The 19571-nt window shown below is 34.8% G+C and overlaps 2 protein-coding genes and 1 pseudogene across 4 annotated transcripts; 1 reads left to right on the top strand and 2 right to left on the bottom strand.

Annotated features, from left to right (window-relative positions):
• Positions 1-781: 781 nt before the first annotated feature.
• On the top strand, positions 782-4810 carry LOC111313081 (disease resistance protein RPS2-like). 3 transcript variants are annotated; one of them, XM_089766019.1, is made up of 3 exons: positions 782-993; positions 1139-1210; positions 1823-4810. In XM_089766019.1, exon 3 carries the CDS (start codon positions 1841-1843, stop codon positions 4808-4810), a length of 2970 nt encoding a protein of 989 aa, XP_089622145.1. In that variant the 5' UTR covers positions 782-993; positions 1139-1210; positions 1823-1840. The 3 variants fall into 3 exon arrangements, with proteins under 3 accessions (XP_089622145.1, XP_022769537.2, XP_089622144.1); XM_022913802.2 differs by having other exon boundaries at positions 782-1032; XM_089766018.1 differs by having other exon boundaries at positions 782-1210.
• Positions 4811-6667: 1857 nt separating this feature from the next.
• LOC111313092 (uncharacterized) lies at positions 6668-8446 on the bottom strand. The gene has a single exon (XM_022913807.2). It carries the CDS (start codon positions 8371-8373, stop codon positions 6943-6945), a length of 1431 nt encoding a protein of 476 aa, XP_022769542.2. The 5' UTR covers positions 8374-8446; the 3' UTR covers positions 6668-6942.
• An 8696-nt stretch (positions 8447-17142) lies between these two features.
• Positions 17143-19152, bottom strand: LOC111317701 (UDP-glycosyltransferase 89B2 pseudogene; annotated as a pseudogene).
• Between the last annotated feature and the right edge of the window lie 419 nt (positions 19153-19571).

The raw sequence follows: 19571 nt of genomic DNA, 5'->3' as shown, positions 1-19571 counted from the left end.
GTTTTTGAACGCAGTCTAGTCTTCTGGTGAATTTTAAAAACTTCCCCAATGACAATTTTAAACTACACAAATCCCCTTCTAATTTCAAAATGCACAATATCGCCCTTAATCAGAATTCCCGTCAGTCAGCACCAAGTTGTTTTTCCGTTTTAGACTAAAAGACCCTTGTTAAATTTTCTCTTTTCGAAGAAAAGAAATCGGATTCATTTGACTCTTCCGTTTCAAGATTCTTGAAAACCAAACAAACAAAACCAAGTCAACCTTCATTTTCTAAAAGAGGAAATCAAATGAATAAATGGATTGATGTCACCTTTTGGCAAAGTGGAGAAAGAAAATAAAAACCCGTCATAGAAATAGGAAGAAATGAACGAAGGAAAGAAAAAGAAAATTTTAAAATATGTTTTGAGGTATTTCATGAAAGCAAGAAAAGATGGATCTTTTTCTAAAAAAAGCAATTTGGTTGGACCACAAACGGCTGACTAACGGAACTGCTAGTCAAGGAGGGAAGAAGGGAGTTTGTGTGCGTGTGTTTTTTTTTTTTAAGATGTATAAAATATAAAAATTAATTTATTATAAAATATATTTTTTAAAGTTTATAAATTTATTTTTATTAAAATTTTAAATTTTATTTTTGTATTTTTTTATGTCATTAAATAAATTGATATATAATTAATTTGACGTTTAAAAATTGTAAATTGGAATAAATTTAGACATATAATATTTTCTTTAAGCATGTAAATTTAAAGTAAAATGTTTAAGGGTGGACCAAGAAATAATAAATAAACTGAGAGTATTGATCCATATGCCTCTCATCTTAACAATGTTGCTAGCAAAGCATCTCCCTTGTGGTTTCCACGCATGTACTCTCTAGTTGGCCAAATTGGAAAAATGAAATATCAGAACCGACACACCATTCCACTGTCCCTGCCAGCCACCAAGTCAACTCTCTTGGTATAATATCCAATCTAATCTATCACAATAGTGACTTGATCGGTGAGCAGAACTTACAACAGTTCAGACGACGATTTTCATGTGATTTTACTATACTCCTCTCTTTCTCTATCGATGCCTGTGAAACCAACCTTCTTTCTTCTTGAATGGAACCCTTGTTGACTTTATATTTTGCATTTTTTTCCAGGCAGAAGGAGAAGTAGAGTCCGTCAAGCAAGTATAATATAGCTTCCAATAGTTGAGTCCTTCCCAGCCACAGGTAGATAGCTGAATCCTCTGTTTTCTCTGGATCTGTTGCTTGCTGCAATAGTTGAGCCATAAGTTGATCTAGTTGTATAGGTTTGGTTCCATAGGTTGATCTAATTATATTAGTAGCAAGTTTTACAGGGAATATATTGAACATCGTAGTTTCACATCTATAATTTTTTTTTTTTTTTTGTAACTTGAAACTCTCTGAACCTTGATCACTGGACGCGATTGTTGGCTAATTTTATGTTTTTAAGGCCTAATTTAGTGGATAAAAATAAAATATTAAAGGGAAATAAAATTAAAAACAAAACTATAGGAGGGAAGTAAAAAGGTGTTGGAATCAATTTCCATTCATGAATTATATATATCTGGAGTAATGCATACATAGGCTGAAAACCTGGTTGCAGGTAGGGGGTTAAAGAAATTGCATATGTGGGAATGATACTTCACTTATCATTTATATTACTTGGTATGCGGTATTGTGCACTTGCAATTAGTAATAATTTTCACAACAATATACCAACATAAGTGAATATGACCAAATAAAACATCTTATGAAAGTAACACTTGTCCGTATTGCATCTAACTTTACTACCATGTGAATTCCTTGTTGCTCTTGCAGGATCAAGTTAATTTCCTGATGGCTGACAACATAATGTCTTCCTATCTCGCGGGAGCCATCAGCCAAGTTGGGGCAGATTTAACTCATTATGCTAAAAGCAACGTCAGTTTATCACAGAGTATGGAGAACAACTACGAAATGTTGAGATATGAAGTAGCAAGGCTCCAGGCTCTTAGGGATGATTATGAAAGGGAAGTCAAGAAACATAAGATGAAGACAACTACTTGCAGTTATGATGTATGGCTACGCAGTGTTAACAAGATTCTTCGCAATGCAAAAGAATTAGAAGTTCGAATTGAAGAAGATCATAGAAGGCTATCATCCAGATTCATTCATGTGAAGCGACGATCAAATTATAGTGAAAAACTGGTGAAAATGCGTGAAGAAATTCAAAAGCTTGTGGAAGGAGGGGAATTTACAGGAGGTTTTTTGGTTGATAAACCTTTAGAACCCGTCTTGAAGGTGAATGCGCCAGAGATCAAAGGATTTCCTAGCCTTCAGAGGCCACTGGAGCAAGTATTGGAGCTGTTGAGAAATGACAAATTGAAAGGAATTGGGATTTGGGGCCCGTTGGGGGTTGGGAAAACAACAATAATGCAGAACTTAAATAACCATGATGAAGTAGCTAAAATGTTTGATATAGTCATTTGGGCAAATTTCTCTAGTGAGAGGAGTGAGGAAAAATTGCGAGAGGATATTGCTCGGCGGCTTAAACTAAAAATGGAAGGCATTGTCCATCCTGAGGATGTTGCTCGAGCAATATCAGAAGAGTTGAATAACAAGAAGTATTTGCTGCTTTTGGATGAGGTGATGGACTCAATTGAGTTGGAAGATATTGGAATCCCTAACAACAAAAATGGCAGTAAAGTGGTTTTGACAACTGAATTTCGTCATGTTTGTTCTTCAATGGCTGACAGATTGATTGAGGTCCGCCCACTAGCACAAAACGAGGCATGGAAGATGTTTAGGCAGATGGTCATTGATGTCGTGGATCTCCCTGATATTGAACCAGTTGCTCAGCTGGTAGCTAAAGAGTGTGATCGACTCCCGCTTTTGATCAAGACAGTGGCAGGTGCTTTCAAGTTGAAAGATAGTGTGTCAGAATGGAGGAAAGGGTTAAAAGACCTACGGAAGTGGCCAGAAATTGAGATTCCAGGCTTAACCGAATTGCATTCATTCTTGAAGTTCTGTTATGATCAACTAAAGGATGATCAGAAAAGGAAATGCTTCCTGTATGGTGCATTGTATCCAGCAGAGAGTAAGATTTATACAGATTATTTACTGGAGTGTTGGACTGCTGAAGGACTCGTTGGCAATAGCAATACCAATGAGAAGAGGAGATTTCAAGATGCTCGTGATGAAGGGTATGACACATTAAAGTATCTAACTAATGTGTCATTACTTGAGAAAGGTGAAAGGATGATTTATGTTCAAATGAACAATAGTATCCGACAGGTTGCTTTGTATATTTCTTCACAAGATCCTGATTGTAAATTCTTGACTGGGATGAATGAAAATTCACCTGATTGCTTGGAAGAAAATGATTGGAAACAAGCAAAGAGGGTCTCCATGATTGACAAAAAGTTAACAGACTTGCCAGAAAGCCCCGATTGCAGCATGCTTTTGTCACTATTACTACAGAGAAATTCGACTTTGACAGAAATCCCCCAATCTTTTTTTGAGAATATGAAGTCACTTTTGGTTTTGGACCTATATGGAACTGGGATTGAATCACTGCCATCATCTTTAGCAATGTTGACAGGTCTTAAGGGGCTTTACTTAAATAATTGCATCCATCTAACAGAGTTGTCCCCCCATGTTGGAGAACTTCACTGTCTCGAGGTGCTTGACATTAGAGGCTGCAGGATAAGCTTCATTCCATTTCATATCCATAAACTGGTTAACTTAAGGTGCTTGCGAGTTTCATACTATAAACCTGGCAACCCAAATGATTATCAAGATATGGACATTGACTGTGACGTGATTCCATTGCTCGCCAAACTGGAAGAATTGATGATTGATGTGGGTTCTTATGACCATTGGTGCAAGGAAGTTGTAGATGTAATGAGGCAGGTGGCTACCTTGAAAAATCTAACTACTCTCAGAATCTGCTTCCCTAAATCAGAGGTCCTCAAGGCTTTTATGCTGCAGAGCCCATCATGGAAGGACCGCCAACAACTGACTTCCTTTCGATTCTTCGTTGGTTACCAAAACAGGAAACGTCCTCAAATTCTTGAGTATTTTAAGTACAAAATCAATCGGTATTTGGGATATTTCCATGGCAATCACAGTGATTACTCAATCATTTGTGATCTGCTTCCTGAAACTGATGCATTGGAATTGGTTGAACACAAAGATATCACGAGTCTGGTGGATTTCGTGAATGTTGCTAGCTTTAACAGGATTCGTGGTTGTCTAATTGAAAGGTGCAACAAAATGACAACTATTGCAAACGGCAACAGGACAGAAAGTAGAGTCATCCTACCAAATCTGGAGCAATTGCATTTGGTGAATTTGCGGAGTCTGCAAACCATTTTTGAGGGCTCCATGTCAACCAACAGTCTTTCTAAGTTGCACACAGTGGTGGTGACGAGTTGCCCAATGTTGAGAAAAATTTTCTCCCTCGGGGTGATTCAACATCTGTCAAAACTCCACAAACTAGCAGTTCAAAGTTGCGCTGAGATTGAAGAGCTAATTGAGAAAGCTGACACTGCTGGCCAAGTTTCACCTGCTTTTCCGAATCTAGAGACATTGATACTGATTGAGATGCCAAAACTAAGGACTATATCTGTAGATAAGTCATTGGCGTGGCCCTCGCTGAAAGAGGTTCAAGTTTACAAGTGCCCTGAATTGAAATCACTGCCTTTTGACAAAGACAATGCAGCAAATCTGAAATCAATTGAAGCAGAACAAGTATGGTGGGAAGCATTGAGTTGGCCACAAAATGGTGTCAAAGAACAGCTTCAATCAATCTGCAATCTAAGGTAAATGGCTTTTTATTGTTATTTTTTTTATGTTTTTTCTGTTCTTATGAAATAGATTGCCTGAATTGAAATCACTACCTTTTGACAACGACAATGCAGCAAATCTGAAATCAATTGAAGCAGAACAAGTATGGTGGGAAGCATTAAGTTGGCCACAAAATGGTGTCAAAGAACAGCTTCAATCAATCTGCAATCTAAGGTAAATGGCTTATTATTATTATTATTATTATTATTATTATTATTATTATTATGGTTTTTTTGTTCTTAAGAAATAGATTGATGTATAATGTGTATGTACCATGCACCACATGATGTATTTTGTTATTTTTATCTGTTTAAACTTGTTGGGGCAGACAACTTATCATTGTGCAAGCAGCTGTCTCTTATCCAAACTTGATTTGAAGTATGCATGTAGCGAAGACATGGTCAAACCATTTTTTTTTTTTTACACGTATGCTGCAACCCGGATAAGGGACTGGGTTATTTGAACTTAAACCTATTGGATGACATTTTTTAAGGGTTACAGTATGAACTAAGCTAACCTTGGATTCGGTCAAACCTAACTTTATCCCTTTCTAAAGGAAAAATTGCAGTTTATAAGCTCCATATTCCAGTGATGATAGGGTTTTTCTATTTATGGAATTACCTCTTCGAGTATCAGACTAGTGAACATACGTGGCATTGTTCCTTTATCAATTTACTGGATCATCTTTCGAGGGGATGATCACGTCATATCACAACTTAAAGACGATATATATTCTTTTAATTCTTTAAAATTTTACTGGAAGAACACGTAAGAAATCGCATTCACAGTTGATTCTAAAGGAGATGGCATAAGCAGCCGCTGTGCAGCATTGGAGCCACAACGGAAAAAGGCTGTCACGGTGAAAAAGCCACCCAGTTGTTCCATCAATGAATCTCAATGGATAATAAGCAAACCAATAACTAGCTATTTCAATGGATGATCAACAAAAAGTTCTACTATCAGGCTAAGTAATTCTGTGAATCCTATACTAGCGATGCAGCCAGTTCAGCCGCCAATTCAAGGTCGAGGAAGGCAGCTGCAGGTGGCAAAGGAGGTGGCAGTTGTACTGGCGTAAATCTTGCTAAAAAGGGGAATAATTTTGTCACATATTGGAAAAGAATGTATGCCTGGAAAACATTTGTTATAAATTTCCGACCCCTTCTTTTGTTTCTTCAAAATACTGGGCTGTTCTTTCACTTTTCAGGCTTGGACAGCCATCTAGTTATAGAAACTTTTGCTCTTTCTATGGCTTCTATCAAAAAGAATTTAAACAAAATTCTCAATTTGTAGTTTTCTCAAATTATTTTGAAGAAACAAAAAAAAGAAGGAAAGAATCCATGGGTAATAATTACAGTGAATAGGAAGAACAACACATGTAGAGAATACAAATTCTTAATAACTAAAAGTCAGCCAACTAGTATAATCAATTCAATAAAGAACATAACAATATTTATGTGGTGTTTAACAAAGTCTCAACCCACTATTTTCTTTTACCAAGTGCTTTCTTGACACCACCTACCACAAATTTGTTCTCACTGAGTTGCACATCAAATCCCCATGCAATCATGCATGCTTGACTAAATAAGAAGGAACCATGCATCTTGTCAGCCAATTTCATACAAAAATCATCCAACATACCCCTGCCAACTTGAATAAATTAACCAGACCTATTTCCAATTCATGAACTTAGCTATCCAAAACATAACTTCTTCGGGCAAAACTCCTAAAATAATAGCTAAACTAAATAGAAACAATAACAGCATAAAATATTATACTTCACATACATGACATCCTAAATTCCTCATAATCATGTATTTTGGATAGGATAAAACAGAATTGAAGCAAAATAATATTGGTGCACAGGCAGGGCAACCATAGTCGATGCATAAATAATGGACAATTATTCCAATCCAAAAACCCTCATGGTACAATTCAGTCATAGAACAGTCTTATACCACAAAAAGGATTAAAAGAACATATAAAATACTTATAAAATTGCGAAGAATAGCATGATCCTCACAAAGACATAATGACTCACTGCAGCAACAATATTTACATTCTTAACAACCTAGTGCTCAACAAAAAGCTTGGAAGTCACATATGACCATAAATTACCATAACGGTGCAACACCAGCTCTTAGGGACCTCCTCCTTTCATAGTCGGCATCATCTGTAGGCAACTCATGACGACAAACTGGGCAGGTATTCCTTATCCCCAGCCAGGGTATAATGCAATCCCCATGGTACCGGTGAGTGCAAGGCAGCTGCTTCATCGTTTCACCAAGGTTAATCTCATCCTTACAAACTGCACAAAGTGCATTATTATTCACCACATCCTCCTGAGTCACAACCAGAGACGGCAGATTCTCAACTACAGATTTTGAAGCCGGAGGCCTCCCAATAAATGCATTCTCACTCTCAGCAAACTGTCCAAACAACATTTCATATTCTGCAGTATAGATATAGTCATCACGATCAAAAAATAATGGCTCAGCATTCTCATCCATCTCGGGGTTTGTTTCCAAATTATTACCATTCAACAGAACTTCCCACCCTAAAGTTCCCAAACTCACAGCCCTCTCCAAATTAACTGCATCTTCAGGGGCAATAATAGGAGAAATGGAAAGCGAAACCGAATTCTCATCATCATCACCATCAACAAGCACGCTTAAAACCTCCCTTTCATCAACCCTCTCATCCACTTCCTCCCACTCGAAATCCTCATTCGCCTCCCTACGATCCTCCAACTGAAGCGAATCCCATCGAAATGGAAGACTAACACTCACATCACCGTCATCAACATCAACGTCATAACCATCATTAACATGATCATCAATTCCATAATTATCCCCTGAATTCAAATCAATCGTTAACAACCCATTAGCATTCCCATTCTCCTCATCGCCATCCGAATCGGATCTAAATCCAGCAGCCCTAATGTTATCCCCAAACTTTTCAAAACTACTAAAATTGGATGCAGCCTCACTAGCACTCAACTCAGAAACCCTCGTTTCCACGAAGAAGTCGTCATCGTCATCGTCATCGTCACCGCAAATATCAATCTCAACATCACTCTCACGAGTATCCATCGAATCAAACCCTAACGCCAACCCTAAATCTAGCTCATGATTTCCCTCAATAACACCAAAACCCGATTCAGTTAAAGCATCAGAAACCAAATCAACAGAATTGATTTCATCATCATTGTTAACACTATTACCATTGTGGTTACCGGAATTGGTATCATTATTGGGGGTATTATTGGAAACGACCTTAGATTGTTCGACGCGTTGGTGGAATAGATCGATGACGAAATTGACTTGGTTCTCGCGGCGATCGAACAGATCGGGGCCGTTGATAATGAGGGAATCGGTGAGTGACACGTCATCTTCATGATGAGGGAGATCGGGGTCGGAGGAAGAGAAGAGGTGGAACTCGTTAGACCAATACGGGATGGAATCCAGGGTTATGGTTTGATTGTGGTGGTGGGGAACGACGTCGTCTTCTGGGTCGTGAAGGTGAAGCAAAGAAACCGACGCCATTTTTTTCTGTTTTGAAGAAACGAAAGATCGAAGAAAAAAAAAAAAGGGGTTTTGAAACTGAAAATGAACGTGTGTTTCGGATTTATCTGGTGAGAGAGGTGACGTTAAAATGAGGGATCTGTTAGGTATGAAATTACATTTCTGTCCTTCCAATTTTGTGTATAGACCATTTTGTCGGTGCTTTTATTTTCTTGCGCAATTTTTATTTTTGTCTGTATTTTTTTATAACCACAGAATTTAAACCATTCATTTTATTGGGTGAAACTTCTATTTTTTAAGGAGTGTGATTTAAGTTTACTATTTTAAAGTAATGAGTAAAATGTTATGAAAAATAATATTTTGAAATTTTTTTAGAAATTTACTATCGAAGGCTTTAAAGATGTTTTTAAAAATTATTATATCATGTAATTTTTTTAATATATTAAAACTTATGAAATTAATTGTCAATTATAGCATTAAATAAAAAATAATCTTATAAATAATAATAATAAAGGCTATCTATTAGTAAAATACTAAATTATAACAAATTTAATTTTTGACATCTTTAAATATTAAAAAAAGCAATAATAAAAAAAAGGAAATATTGAAAAATGCTGAGCTGGTGCATTGAAGTACACTTCTTAATGAGAGAAAGTCTTTTTGCGGTAGTGTGGATTTGTATGAAGAGCCATTTCTTCCCTACATTATGAGTTTTTGGTAAGACTAAATAATTGGTTGATTCATTTAAAATTTTAAAAATTAATTTAATTAAAAATAAAATTGAATCAATTAAATAGTAATATAAAATTTTAAAAAATTGAACTAATTTAATTTTGTCAGTTTTGATCAATTTTTTTGATATAATCGGTTTTAATTTTATGTAAATTACAAAAGATAAAAGATAAAAACATATTAAAATTATATTAATAAAAATATAAAATATTTTAATAATATTTAATGAAAATTTTCGATTGATTTAATTCATAAATTTTAAAACTGAAAACCGATCGCTTAAATCAATTTAATCGATTTAATATGTATAACAAAAAAATTAAAATTAATTTAACTTATAAACCAATTTTTTATTGGTTTTTTCAGTCAAAAACGATTTCTACATAACCCTAGTTTTTCACTCATGAAAGGATGATTTTTATTTAATCTTACGATTATAAAATATTATTTACTTTAATTTTATTAAAATTTAAAATTTTATCTCATAAAAAATATTTAAAAAATAATATAAATATTTATATTTCAATACCAAAATTTATGACTTCTCATTGAGATCTTAACAGCGGAACCTGTTAATGTCTGTTTCACCTTTGTCTTGCCTGATTTAGTTGTTTCTTGCAAAACCAACACAATTTCACTTGAATGTGAACTTCAAAAATGGATTAGGACAGTGACATTTGTACACCTGTTACTTCTTCTACCTTCTTTGCTTCCTCCTTGTTTGAAGCCCTCGAAAATGGATTCGATGGACCCTGAGATTGTAATTGAGTCACCTCCCCAGCCTTCTTTACTTACTATTTGGTAACTTCAAAATTGGATTAAGTAGATTTGATAATTCTAAAGGCGAAAACAGATACGAAAAAAATGAAATGATCAATATTGTTTAAAATTTTAACATGAGGCAAGTTGAAAGTGCACAAATGCGATATCTCTCTCAAGTTTGTCACCTGCAATGCAAGAACCACCAGAAACAAGCTTAACTGGTTTGAATAAGTGATATAATGCAAGTGTAAATAAGGAAAATGATTGCATCCCATGACAAGGTTACTAGGATTTTCAAGGACTGACCACTGCATGAATCTATCTTGTGCTGCCTCTGTGTCAAGAGCCTCATCATCAAGAGAAGTAGTGTCCACGCTTTCACCAGCCATTACCTTCAGGCAGGTTTAGCAGAGTAAGAACCGGTTTAGGATGCACCTGAAAAGGAGGTATTGTTGAATGAGGCCTATGGGCCTTACTTTCAGGATCCATCCCACAATCTTGGTTATTGTGGTGTAGGCCTACGGACCTTACTTTGCATTAGATTCAGCATCACGAAATCTATAACCCAACAACTAAGGGTCTGTTGGAGTTTTTTTTTTTTTTTTTTAGAGAAAAAACATATTTGATAAGTACATTTTTGTTGGATATTGTTGGAAGTAAAAAAAAAAATATTTTCAATATTTTAGAAACATTTCCAAAGCAATTACCACACGTGTGAACAGTATTCGTGCATGAACAATATCGATTTTAATATCAAAAACCAGGAATCCATCAAAATTGCCAAAGCCTGGATTGCAGGACAGTATAGAAGGGAGATGTGCTTGTGTAATTGGATTATGATGCCCCCTCTTCCTTGGTTTATATTCTGGACAAGGATGGGTTACCAGCCCCAACCAACAGATAGTACTAGAAATAGAACCTAGAGCATGGAGGGCTCACATAACCCCCTCATTTGTATGTTCTGGGCAGGAAAAGTGAGTATACTGTACGCGGCGATGAATAAAATCTTTCAAGTTTGGCAAAAAAAAAAAAATCCCTAATCTTCATGTTGCTGCCTTTTCTTAGTAACCTGTCAGTCGAAGGAGAACATATCCAAGGCATGATAATCGAGTAATCAACACCTACATCACCTAGCCTCTTTTAACAAAATGAATTAACATCTACTAATTTTGGCAGCCTAGCAATTTGTCATCCCATATTTAGGAGGTAAAGTTTTATAGGATGAAGAAAAGCTACTACTTGAATAATCTACACAAACACAATGATTTTTACTTATATATGATAATTCGTGTATACGAATTGTGTTTATTTTATATCAAATACATATAAATTACAAAAAAAATTTCATGTGATAATTTACGTAATCATATCAAATATAACACTTTTTTTTTGTCAAATTCATATATTATTTTTATTAAAATTTTAAATCGTATCACATTTATATCTTTTTTTTTATTGTTTGTATGTCGTGCATAAAATTATCAAGTTTATATATTTTTACTAAAAATGCAAGATAAAAAGAAAAAAAAATTGGCATAGACTGCTGAGCAAGATTACTACTACAATCTCGTGCTATTTTGCCAAGGAGAACAAAGTAAGCAGTTACCCTTGATTCAAACTATGATTAACCATAACAAATTAAGGCTGATAATGTAATTGCAAGACAGAAAGTGATAAACTGTCCAATTCTTGATCAAATAAAAATATAGCTAAGTCCCATGTGACCATGTTCTGTAAAGGCAAACCACTTTCCTTTTCTGTCAAACACTTTGAATTCCAAGCTCGCAAACCAAAACTTATTCTCAATGTAACTGTAAACTACACAAATTTCACTTTCACATGTGTAGAAACCCTTAACCCTAAAAAGCTTGTCTCCCGTACAAATTAGGGTACATATATACATACACACCCTTCATCTTAAACGAAAAATAATAAAAATATACCAACAAGTGGTTGATTCAATTGGTTAAAGTTATTTTTTTCGATGAAGAGATCTTGAGTTCGAATTTTACCGATGATCATTTGTTGACACATCTTGTCCTAATTTGAAAGATTGAACAACTTATCTACCGGTACATCTTACTCTAATCTGGAGGACTAAATAGTTTATTTATCCCTAGATTTTTCTTACCAAAAAATAACAATAAAAATAATAATAATAATAATAATATAATGATAAACGTGTGTATGTATACATATCTTTTATTCAAAGAGTGAATTCGAATCTCTTAATAAAAATAAAAATAAAAACATTCACGACGGTTGCCAATTCTGCCATAGCATTGCCTTTCTTAGGCTTTTATTTTTAAACAATATGTTTTTTTTTTTTTGTTTCCACCGAGTATATACGCATTTCATTAGGCATTCATTTTTTCATATAATTATGAAAGATTGCCGTCATTATCATTTAGTTCGGGGCGCATTTCATCTAAGTTTTTTTATTATAATCTTATAACTATTCAATCACAATAAAAAAAAATTATATAAGAATTCATTACTTATAAATATAAGTTTCATATAAAATTTTAATAAACTCAGCACAATTTTAAATTGTTACAACAAATTTGACTCTATGATAGCCTTGAAAAGATATTTTAACCATTAAAATTTAAATTTTCATTTAAAAACTACATATTCAAATTTAAAATTTTAAATGAAAATGAAATGTTATATTGAATAATTGAATTAATTATATATCTGTTTTATATAACTCAATCTCAACACTGAATAAAGTTTTATTTAGATGATTGGTGAGAATCCCTTCCCATTAAAATCTACTCAAAATCACATAATAACATGATGAAAATTATTTCTCATCCACCGTTCAAAATAAGAATAAATATATTAAAAGAAAACCCTATTAACGAAACTAAAGGAAGTTTGAGCACATGGCATGGCCGACTATCCCGGGCCTTGTGACCAAATTTCCAATGCAAGTACAAAATGTGAAAATGTTTTGCTCCCTATTCCAAGGAACACAAGCTACAAATAGAAAAAGGTTGAAGAGCATGGCCCTCGTGCCCTAAACTTGTTAACCATAATCATAAATTAATCATAAAATTAATCCACCGTTAATCATGACAGACAGCTAGGTTATTAGTGATTCCACGCAGCTATATGTATAACTTTTCACATGTCCTAGGGTTATTTACTATTCAGTCAAGTTCTTGAAGTAATTTTTTTGCCAAACAAGCTTTTCCAAACATAGTTGTAATTCCTAGGTACCTCCGAATCTCAGTCAAAGCTACATGCAGCTAAAATCAAACCCTTCAACTATATTATTCAATCAAGTATATTTGAATGAAAATTAAACTTGTGAAACTATAGTAGTACTACCATGAGTTTAACCTCCAGCCTTCCATTGCCATGAGAAACCGTGCCCAAAGCCAAGTTGGGCTGCTTGGAATCCAATTCTTCTTTCACAGCTTATATCATATTGATATTTGATACAAACAAACGCCCCGGGACAAGCTCAAACTGTTAGAACATATATATTTATATGGGGACTAGAGTTCCACACAGTTTAAAATTGACCAGGGCCCTAGGTTTTTGTGTTTGGCAAAACTTGGCCACCAAACAACCTCTCCTCGTTGCATGGATGGCGGCAGACAAGTGGTAAACACTCGTATCTTCCATTTCACGCGATCATAGGCCTTTTTCCTAACATGATTTGTAGCAAAACTAGAACAAAAATATATAGTAGTAACCATTTTTCAACCTTTTCGTTCAAAGTAGATTCAACATCACCGCTATGTTTTAGATTTTCATACTTTGAGTTTCCCCAAGTAAATGCGTGGAATTGAATATATATTACCATCGATTTTATCAAAGAATAGGTGAAAAAGTGAGTGTTGGAACCCTAGCTTTGACCTGGGTTTGAACCTTTATAAAGAAAGTCACTCTTCTCGTTTCATATGATTCCTCTCTTTTGTTGCTTGGACACACTAACATTCGTAAAGAAGAAAGAAAAGCAGAAATGGTGTCCATAAGGTTTTTTAGCTTTGTACTTGTGTTCGTTTTGGTACAAAGCCAAGGTATATAAGCTCATATTCCTTGTCTCATGCATGACCTTTGATTATAATTCATGTCATGAATAAGTTTAACTAATGTTAATTTCTTCAACTTTTCAGTTATAGAGACAATACTGGCTGCAGATGGAAGTGGTCTTGAACCAGCAAGAAAAAACCTGCCCAAATTCGGAAAGGTACAGTTATTAATTATTGAATAATTTGTCACAACAAATGCATTCCTTTATATTATTAGACAGGGAGTTTAAAGTTTTAAATATCTTAAAAAATAAATGTCTTACCAGGAAGCTTATGATGCTGTGCCTGCGGCGGCGGAAGTTGGGAGGATTGAAGGAAGGAAAATGATGTTGAAACGGGATTTGGACAAAAAGACAGTGTCAGTGGAAGGTTCGGATGGAGAAGAGAGTGCCAGGATTTCAGGTGCAGATCATCATCAATCTGTTGAAAAAAGTAGCCACAGAGGGAATGGAATTTTGAACGTAAATTATAAACTGAGAAATAGAAATCCTCATCGCCATCGGAAGGCCAAACTAGCTGGTTTTACAGCTTTTAGTGCTGATTATCATGTCCCAAAATCCCATCCGCCTAAGAATAACTGATCAGGAAATGAAGGGAAATCCTTTAGATACAGATCTCTTTTTTGTCAACCTACCAATGTTGCTAGCGGATTTTTTTTTTCTCTTCTTTTCATAAGGAATTCTAGGGAATACAAGTGTGAAATTAAATATCATACTTATGTGTAATTAATAAAATATATTTTATGTTCAAAAGAATTTTCTCATTTTGTAAAGCAACAAAAATTTATCCCACAAGACAAATTTGAAAAGGGTATAAGCATGGGAGTAACAAGCAAGAAATTCCATGTGAAACATCTAACCTAGAAAGCTTCAACTTGAATATAAGATCACAGCAAACTTAATATTTAATATATATGGAACAACACCGTTTAAACGTCTCTGTTGTGTTTAAGCCAAAGTGGGGGTTGATTTTGGTGTATGTCTGTGTGATTGTGTTAACTTTGTCTATTTAATTTGAGACTGCTCAATCAGGAATTCAGGATTTCAATGACTCAATGCAGGAAAGGTTATAAATGCTTTAAATAACCAGATTTGGAGCTCACAAGAACCAGGTTCCTGATCTCTATCTTGCTGGCAATTAATTGATAATTTGCTATTTCACTTCTTCTTCCTTTTTCAAGAACAGTGCTTCTTTCCGATTACAATATTTTTAAATATGATTACCTAGGATGACAAAAACATGTTGAAGGCAAACTTCCTAAGTTCTGCAAGACCGAAACTAAAAGTTTCTAGCTCCCAAGTACAAACCAGCTCTGCTCCAGATATTCCAAGCCTGTTTCTGACGAAGGCAGCTTCGAATGTTTCCCAAGCCCCAAAACTAGTCCCCCAGGAATCTGATAATAATTCCCTTCAGAAACTTCAATACCAAAAGCTTCCTGGGCCTGTTAAAGAACTGATGAATTTTAAGAATGAAGCCTACCAGAAACCACCTACAAAGCCTCCTGTCCACAATAAAGCGCCTTTGGATCAAGAACTAGCAATTCCATGAGATTTGTTCTGTTTCCAAATTTTAATCCTGCACAATTAGAACTCTTTTTCCCCTGCTTGAGGCTATTGTTTGAGCTCAGAAGATCATATATGTTGATTGTAGCATGCTTGTTTCTAAATTCTTATTGCTATATATATATATATGTTTCTTGGATGATCGAAGTTTTCTTGTTATATGTCGGGGATGAGATAAGATTGTATTATATTTTTCATTATGAATGGCTTCTGAGAAACTGATCAGGTAACAGGATGATCTAAATGAAGGTCTGCTAAACGGCTTAGGTGACAGGATGATCTAAATGAAAGGTCTGTTAAAAGACTTATCAAAGATCAATTTTGCCATCACCATGTGGTCGTTGGTAAGTTGCTAGACTTTCAATTTTAGTAATTGGAGTTCAAATCTTAATAGCTTTATGTATAAAAGAAAATAAATTTTTAATAACTTTGTATCTTAATTTAATTAATTAATATAATTACTCTTAAAATATAATATATAATAAATTTAAAATTTAAATCTTAATACTTATAATTTTTTTTATTTTAAGACTATGATTTCTTTTATAAAAAAAATCAATTTTGAATAGTAACCACAATTCACATTGGGAAACTATTGTCCCAACCATGCAACCTTCAGTTAATGCTCTTGTGAAATGATTTTGTTATGTTATGAGTAAAGATGTAAATGATATATTAGTATTCGTAAGTTATTCGGGTTCGATTTAAAGAAAATTCGAATTCTGTTCGATTATTATCGAGTCGAACTCGAGCTCGAGTAGTTCGACTTATCGATCGAACTAAATTCGAGTATTCTTATATCTAGTTCGAATAACTCGCGAGCCTAATCAAGTTTTTATATTTAAATATATTTTAATTATTTTAATTAATAAAATATTTCAAGTCCGGATTCGAGTTCGAGCATGAATAATCAAACTCTTATCAAGTATACGAATCGAACTTATTTTTACATATTAATCGAGCTTAATCGAGTAAACTCGAGTAGCTCGAATTCGATCACGAATCGAACTCGAGCTTGAAAAATAAAATTAAATCGAGTTTGAATCGAGTATCGAGTCTCAAATTATAAATCCAACTCAAACTCAAATTTTTTATTATATCGACTCGACTCAACTCAATTACAACCCTAATTATGAGGCCACCAGTCAGATTAGATTTCAACCACTTCAACAGCATAGTGAAGCTAGCTTCATTTATTTATGGAAAGCAGACCAAAATACAAATGTCAGACAATGTAATAATATCTTATTGGATATTTGCTGTGATGCTATCATGTTTGCACCAGAATACAAGAGAAGTTATTAGATATGAAGTTTTACAGATAAAATTCGATGAAATTTTTTATTAAAAATAAATAAATAAAATTAAAATTTGAAATATTTTATCATATAAATTAAATGTGTTAAATTTAAAAAAAAATTAATATATTTAATAAATAAATATTTTTAATAAAAATATTTATAAAATTTTTATCGTTAAATAAATATAGATTAAATTTAAATTATAAATAATATTTTTAATGATTTTTTTTATGTATGATTAATTTTCACGTTAAATTTTATTAATTTATTAATTTAAATCTTTTATTAAAATTTTTTATTTATTCAATTCTAATAAAAAATTTCACTATGAAACCTCCCTTCAAGTTTTGTCTTTATAGAGTAAAAGCTACCAGAAGACAAATAATCTTCCAAACAATGATTCTTCAATGCTCCTTTCAACTCCAATAGTGACATTTAATGCACATCAACCTCATGGCATCTTGCAAATGCCACAACTTACACGCTGCCTGACAGAAAATGACAATCTTCAAAGCAGGCAACATGTATATAAATCATTACATTATTACATGTTACATCTACAAACCAAACCACAAACATATGGTGTTCCAAAAAGCAAAAACACACTTCAAACTTCAAATTTTATTCTTTTTTTTTTTTTTCAAATTAAAGCGTTTTGGCACTGCATCCATCCAAATGAAGCTAATGCACTCTAACTTATGTGACGATTTATAGCAAATTCCATTGACAATAGATGCTTTACCAACACCTCCATGTCATTAGCCGAGCTGCCGCCTTCTCTAATTGCCTCCAATGCGGCCTTTCTCAATTCCTTCACTCGTTCTCTCTCAACTCGGTTCGTATTGCTCACTGATTCTGCCATGATTCGAGCCAACTCGTCTGAGTTTGGCACGGTTTGCGCTCCCTCACATGCCTTCTTAGCCACCCCTAATTTATCTACCAACAAAGCTTCGTTCACAAATTGGTCAGCGCCAAAGGGCCACGTGAGCATGGTCACACCAGCCAGCACAGCTTCTAAGACCGAGTTCCACCCGCAATGAGTCAAGGACGCGCCTACCGCTCGGTGATTCAGTATAAAAACTTGTGGGGCCAACCTCTGATGATAAGCCCCCTATTAGCCACACGATCTTCGAACCCAATAGGAATCATGCCGTATTTTCCCTCCACGTGTTCCACCGTGGGTTCCTTGATGGACCATATGAAACGGACCCCGCTCTTCTCCAAGCCTAATGCAACACCCCACATTTGATCATTAGTCAACACGACTTGACTCCCAAAGTACACGTACACCACCTCGCCGTCAACAAGCGATCCGCCGCCACAGAGCTGGATCCACCCATCTGTATGGGCCCAGTAAGAGAATTACTCCTATTATCATAGAAAGAGAGTAAGGACCCCACGGCCCATACCCGATCACTGCCGATTACCCTTTTCAAATGATCCAAATAAAGCCCTTCCAGCTCACTGAATGTGTTGACTGCAAGACCCCAGCTCTCGATGTTTGCATGAAATCCATCTTTGATAAATCCCATAGCTGGGTCCCCATCGATGCACGCACGATAAATGGGGGAGATTTTCCACTAAGGGAACTTTGGAGAATTGGGTATTTTATCAAACGAAATGACAGCCGTCCTATCACGAGGATCATTAGGCTTAGGTAGATCAAGCCACAGGGAATACATGACAGACAATGACAAGGCGCCAGAAGGGGAAAAAACAATGCGTTTAATGCCTAAACTGGAAGCCAAACGTTGAGTCCACCCCAAGAAGATGTCCGAAATTATGACAGAAGGAGGAGAAGGGTGGGAGTTGAACCATGAAAGCAAAGGGTCGTAGAGTTGGCCGAGGGTGTGAATGAAGGCGGCGTAACAGTGTGAAGGGAGGTCTTGGAAGTTTTCGACGTTGGGAGGGATGGAAGGATGGGGAGGGAAAGGGAGGAGTAGAGTTTTGATGTGAGGATATGGGAAGAAAGGAGTTGGGTTAAGAAAGGGCGGTTCTTGGGAGTAACTAAGATGGTGATGGTTAGATCAGTGGTGGCTGCTAAGCGATGGGTGAGGTCTAAAAGAGGGATCATTTGGCCTTGTGCTGGGAAAGGGAATACCAGGACGTGCACGTTTTTGCTTGATATCTCCATGGAAAGGAAGTCCAGAGAAGATTGAACTGAAGTTTGAAGAGAAAGATGCAAGGTGATGCTTCTTTTAGTGATGGAGTGTGGAGTTTGTGGTGATTAAAGTAGGCTGCCCAATCTGACTGCTGATACTGAAGGATTGAGCAATAAAATGGTCTCTGTTTTTTTTTTTTTTAGTTTATATTAGTCAAAGATTGATTCTAATTAGAAAAACTAAAAGTTCAGCACATTAGCTACCCACAATCACGCCGCCGTCCATTTTTTCTTTGGTGAGCCCGGCATTCCTGACGATAAAGACTTGGAATTTTTTTTTTTTTTTAATTTCATCAGGTCCTTTAAGCATAATTTCACACAAATTTATTAAGTTCAAATATGATGTACCCGCAGACCCACCCAAACTTTTACGTGTTTTTAAATAGATCTGCAATTTACGTATTTGTGCCTTGTCTTGTCTTGTTGATAGGTTTAATAATATAAATTATTAAAATATAAACATAATATAAATTATAAAATATATTTAAATTTAAAATATGAACAAAATATATTTATTATTTATATTATTCATAACATCACATAACAGCACTTATATAATTAATTTATTTAAATATGATATAAATGAATACAAATAAATAAAAATAATACGAACGAATATACACGTATTAAACTTGAAACCACTTTCCAACAAAAC

Source organism: Durio zibethinus, chromosome 9 (assembly GCF_047325235.1).
Source record: "Durio zibethinus cultivar Kanyao isolate XHJ-2024 chromosome 9, ASM4732523v1, whole genome shotgun sequence".
Lineage (NCBI taxonomy): Eukaryota > Viridiplantae > Streptophyta > Magnoliopsida > Malvales > Malvaceae > Durio > Durio zibethinus.
This window is presented reverse-complemented; position numbering and strand designations above follow the sequence as displayed.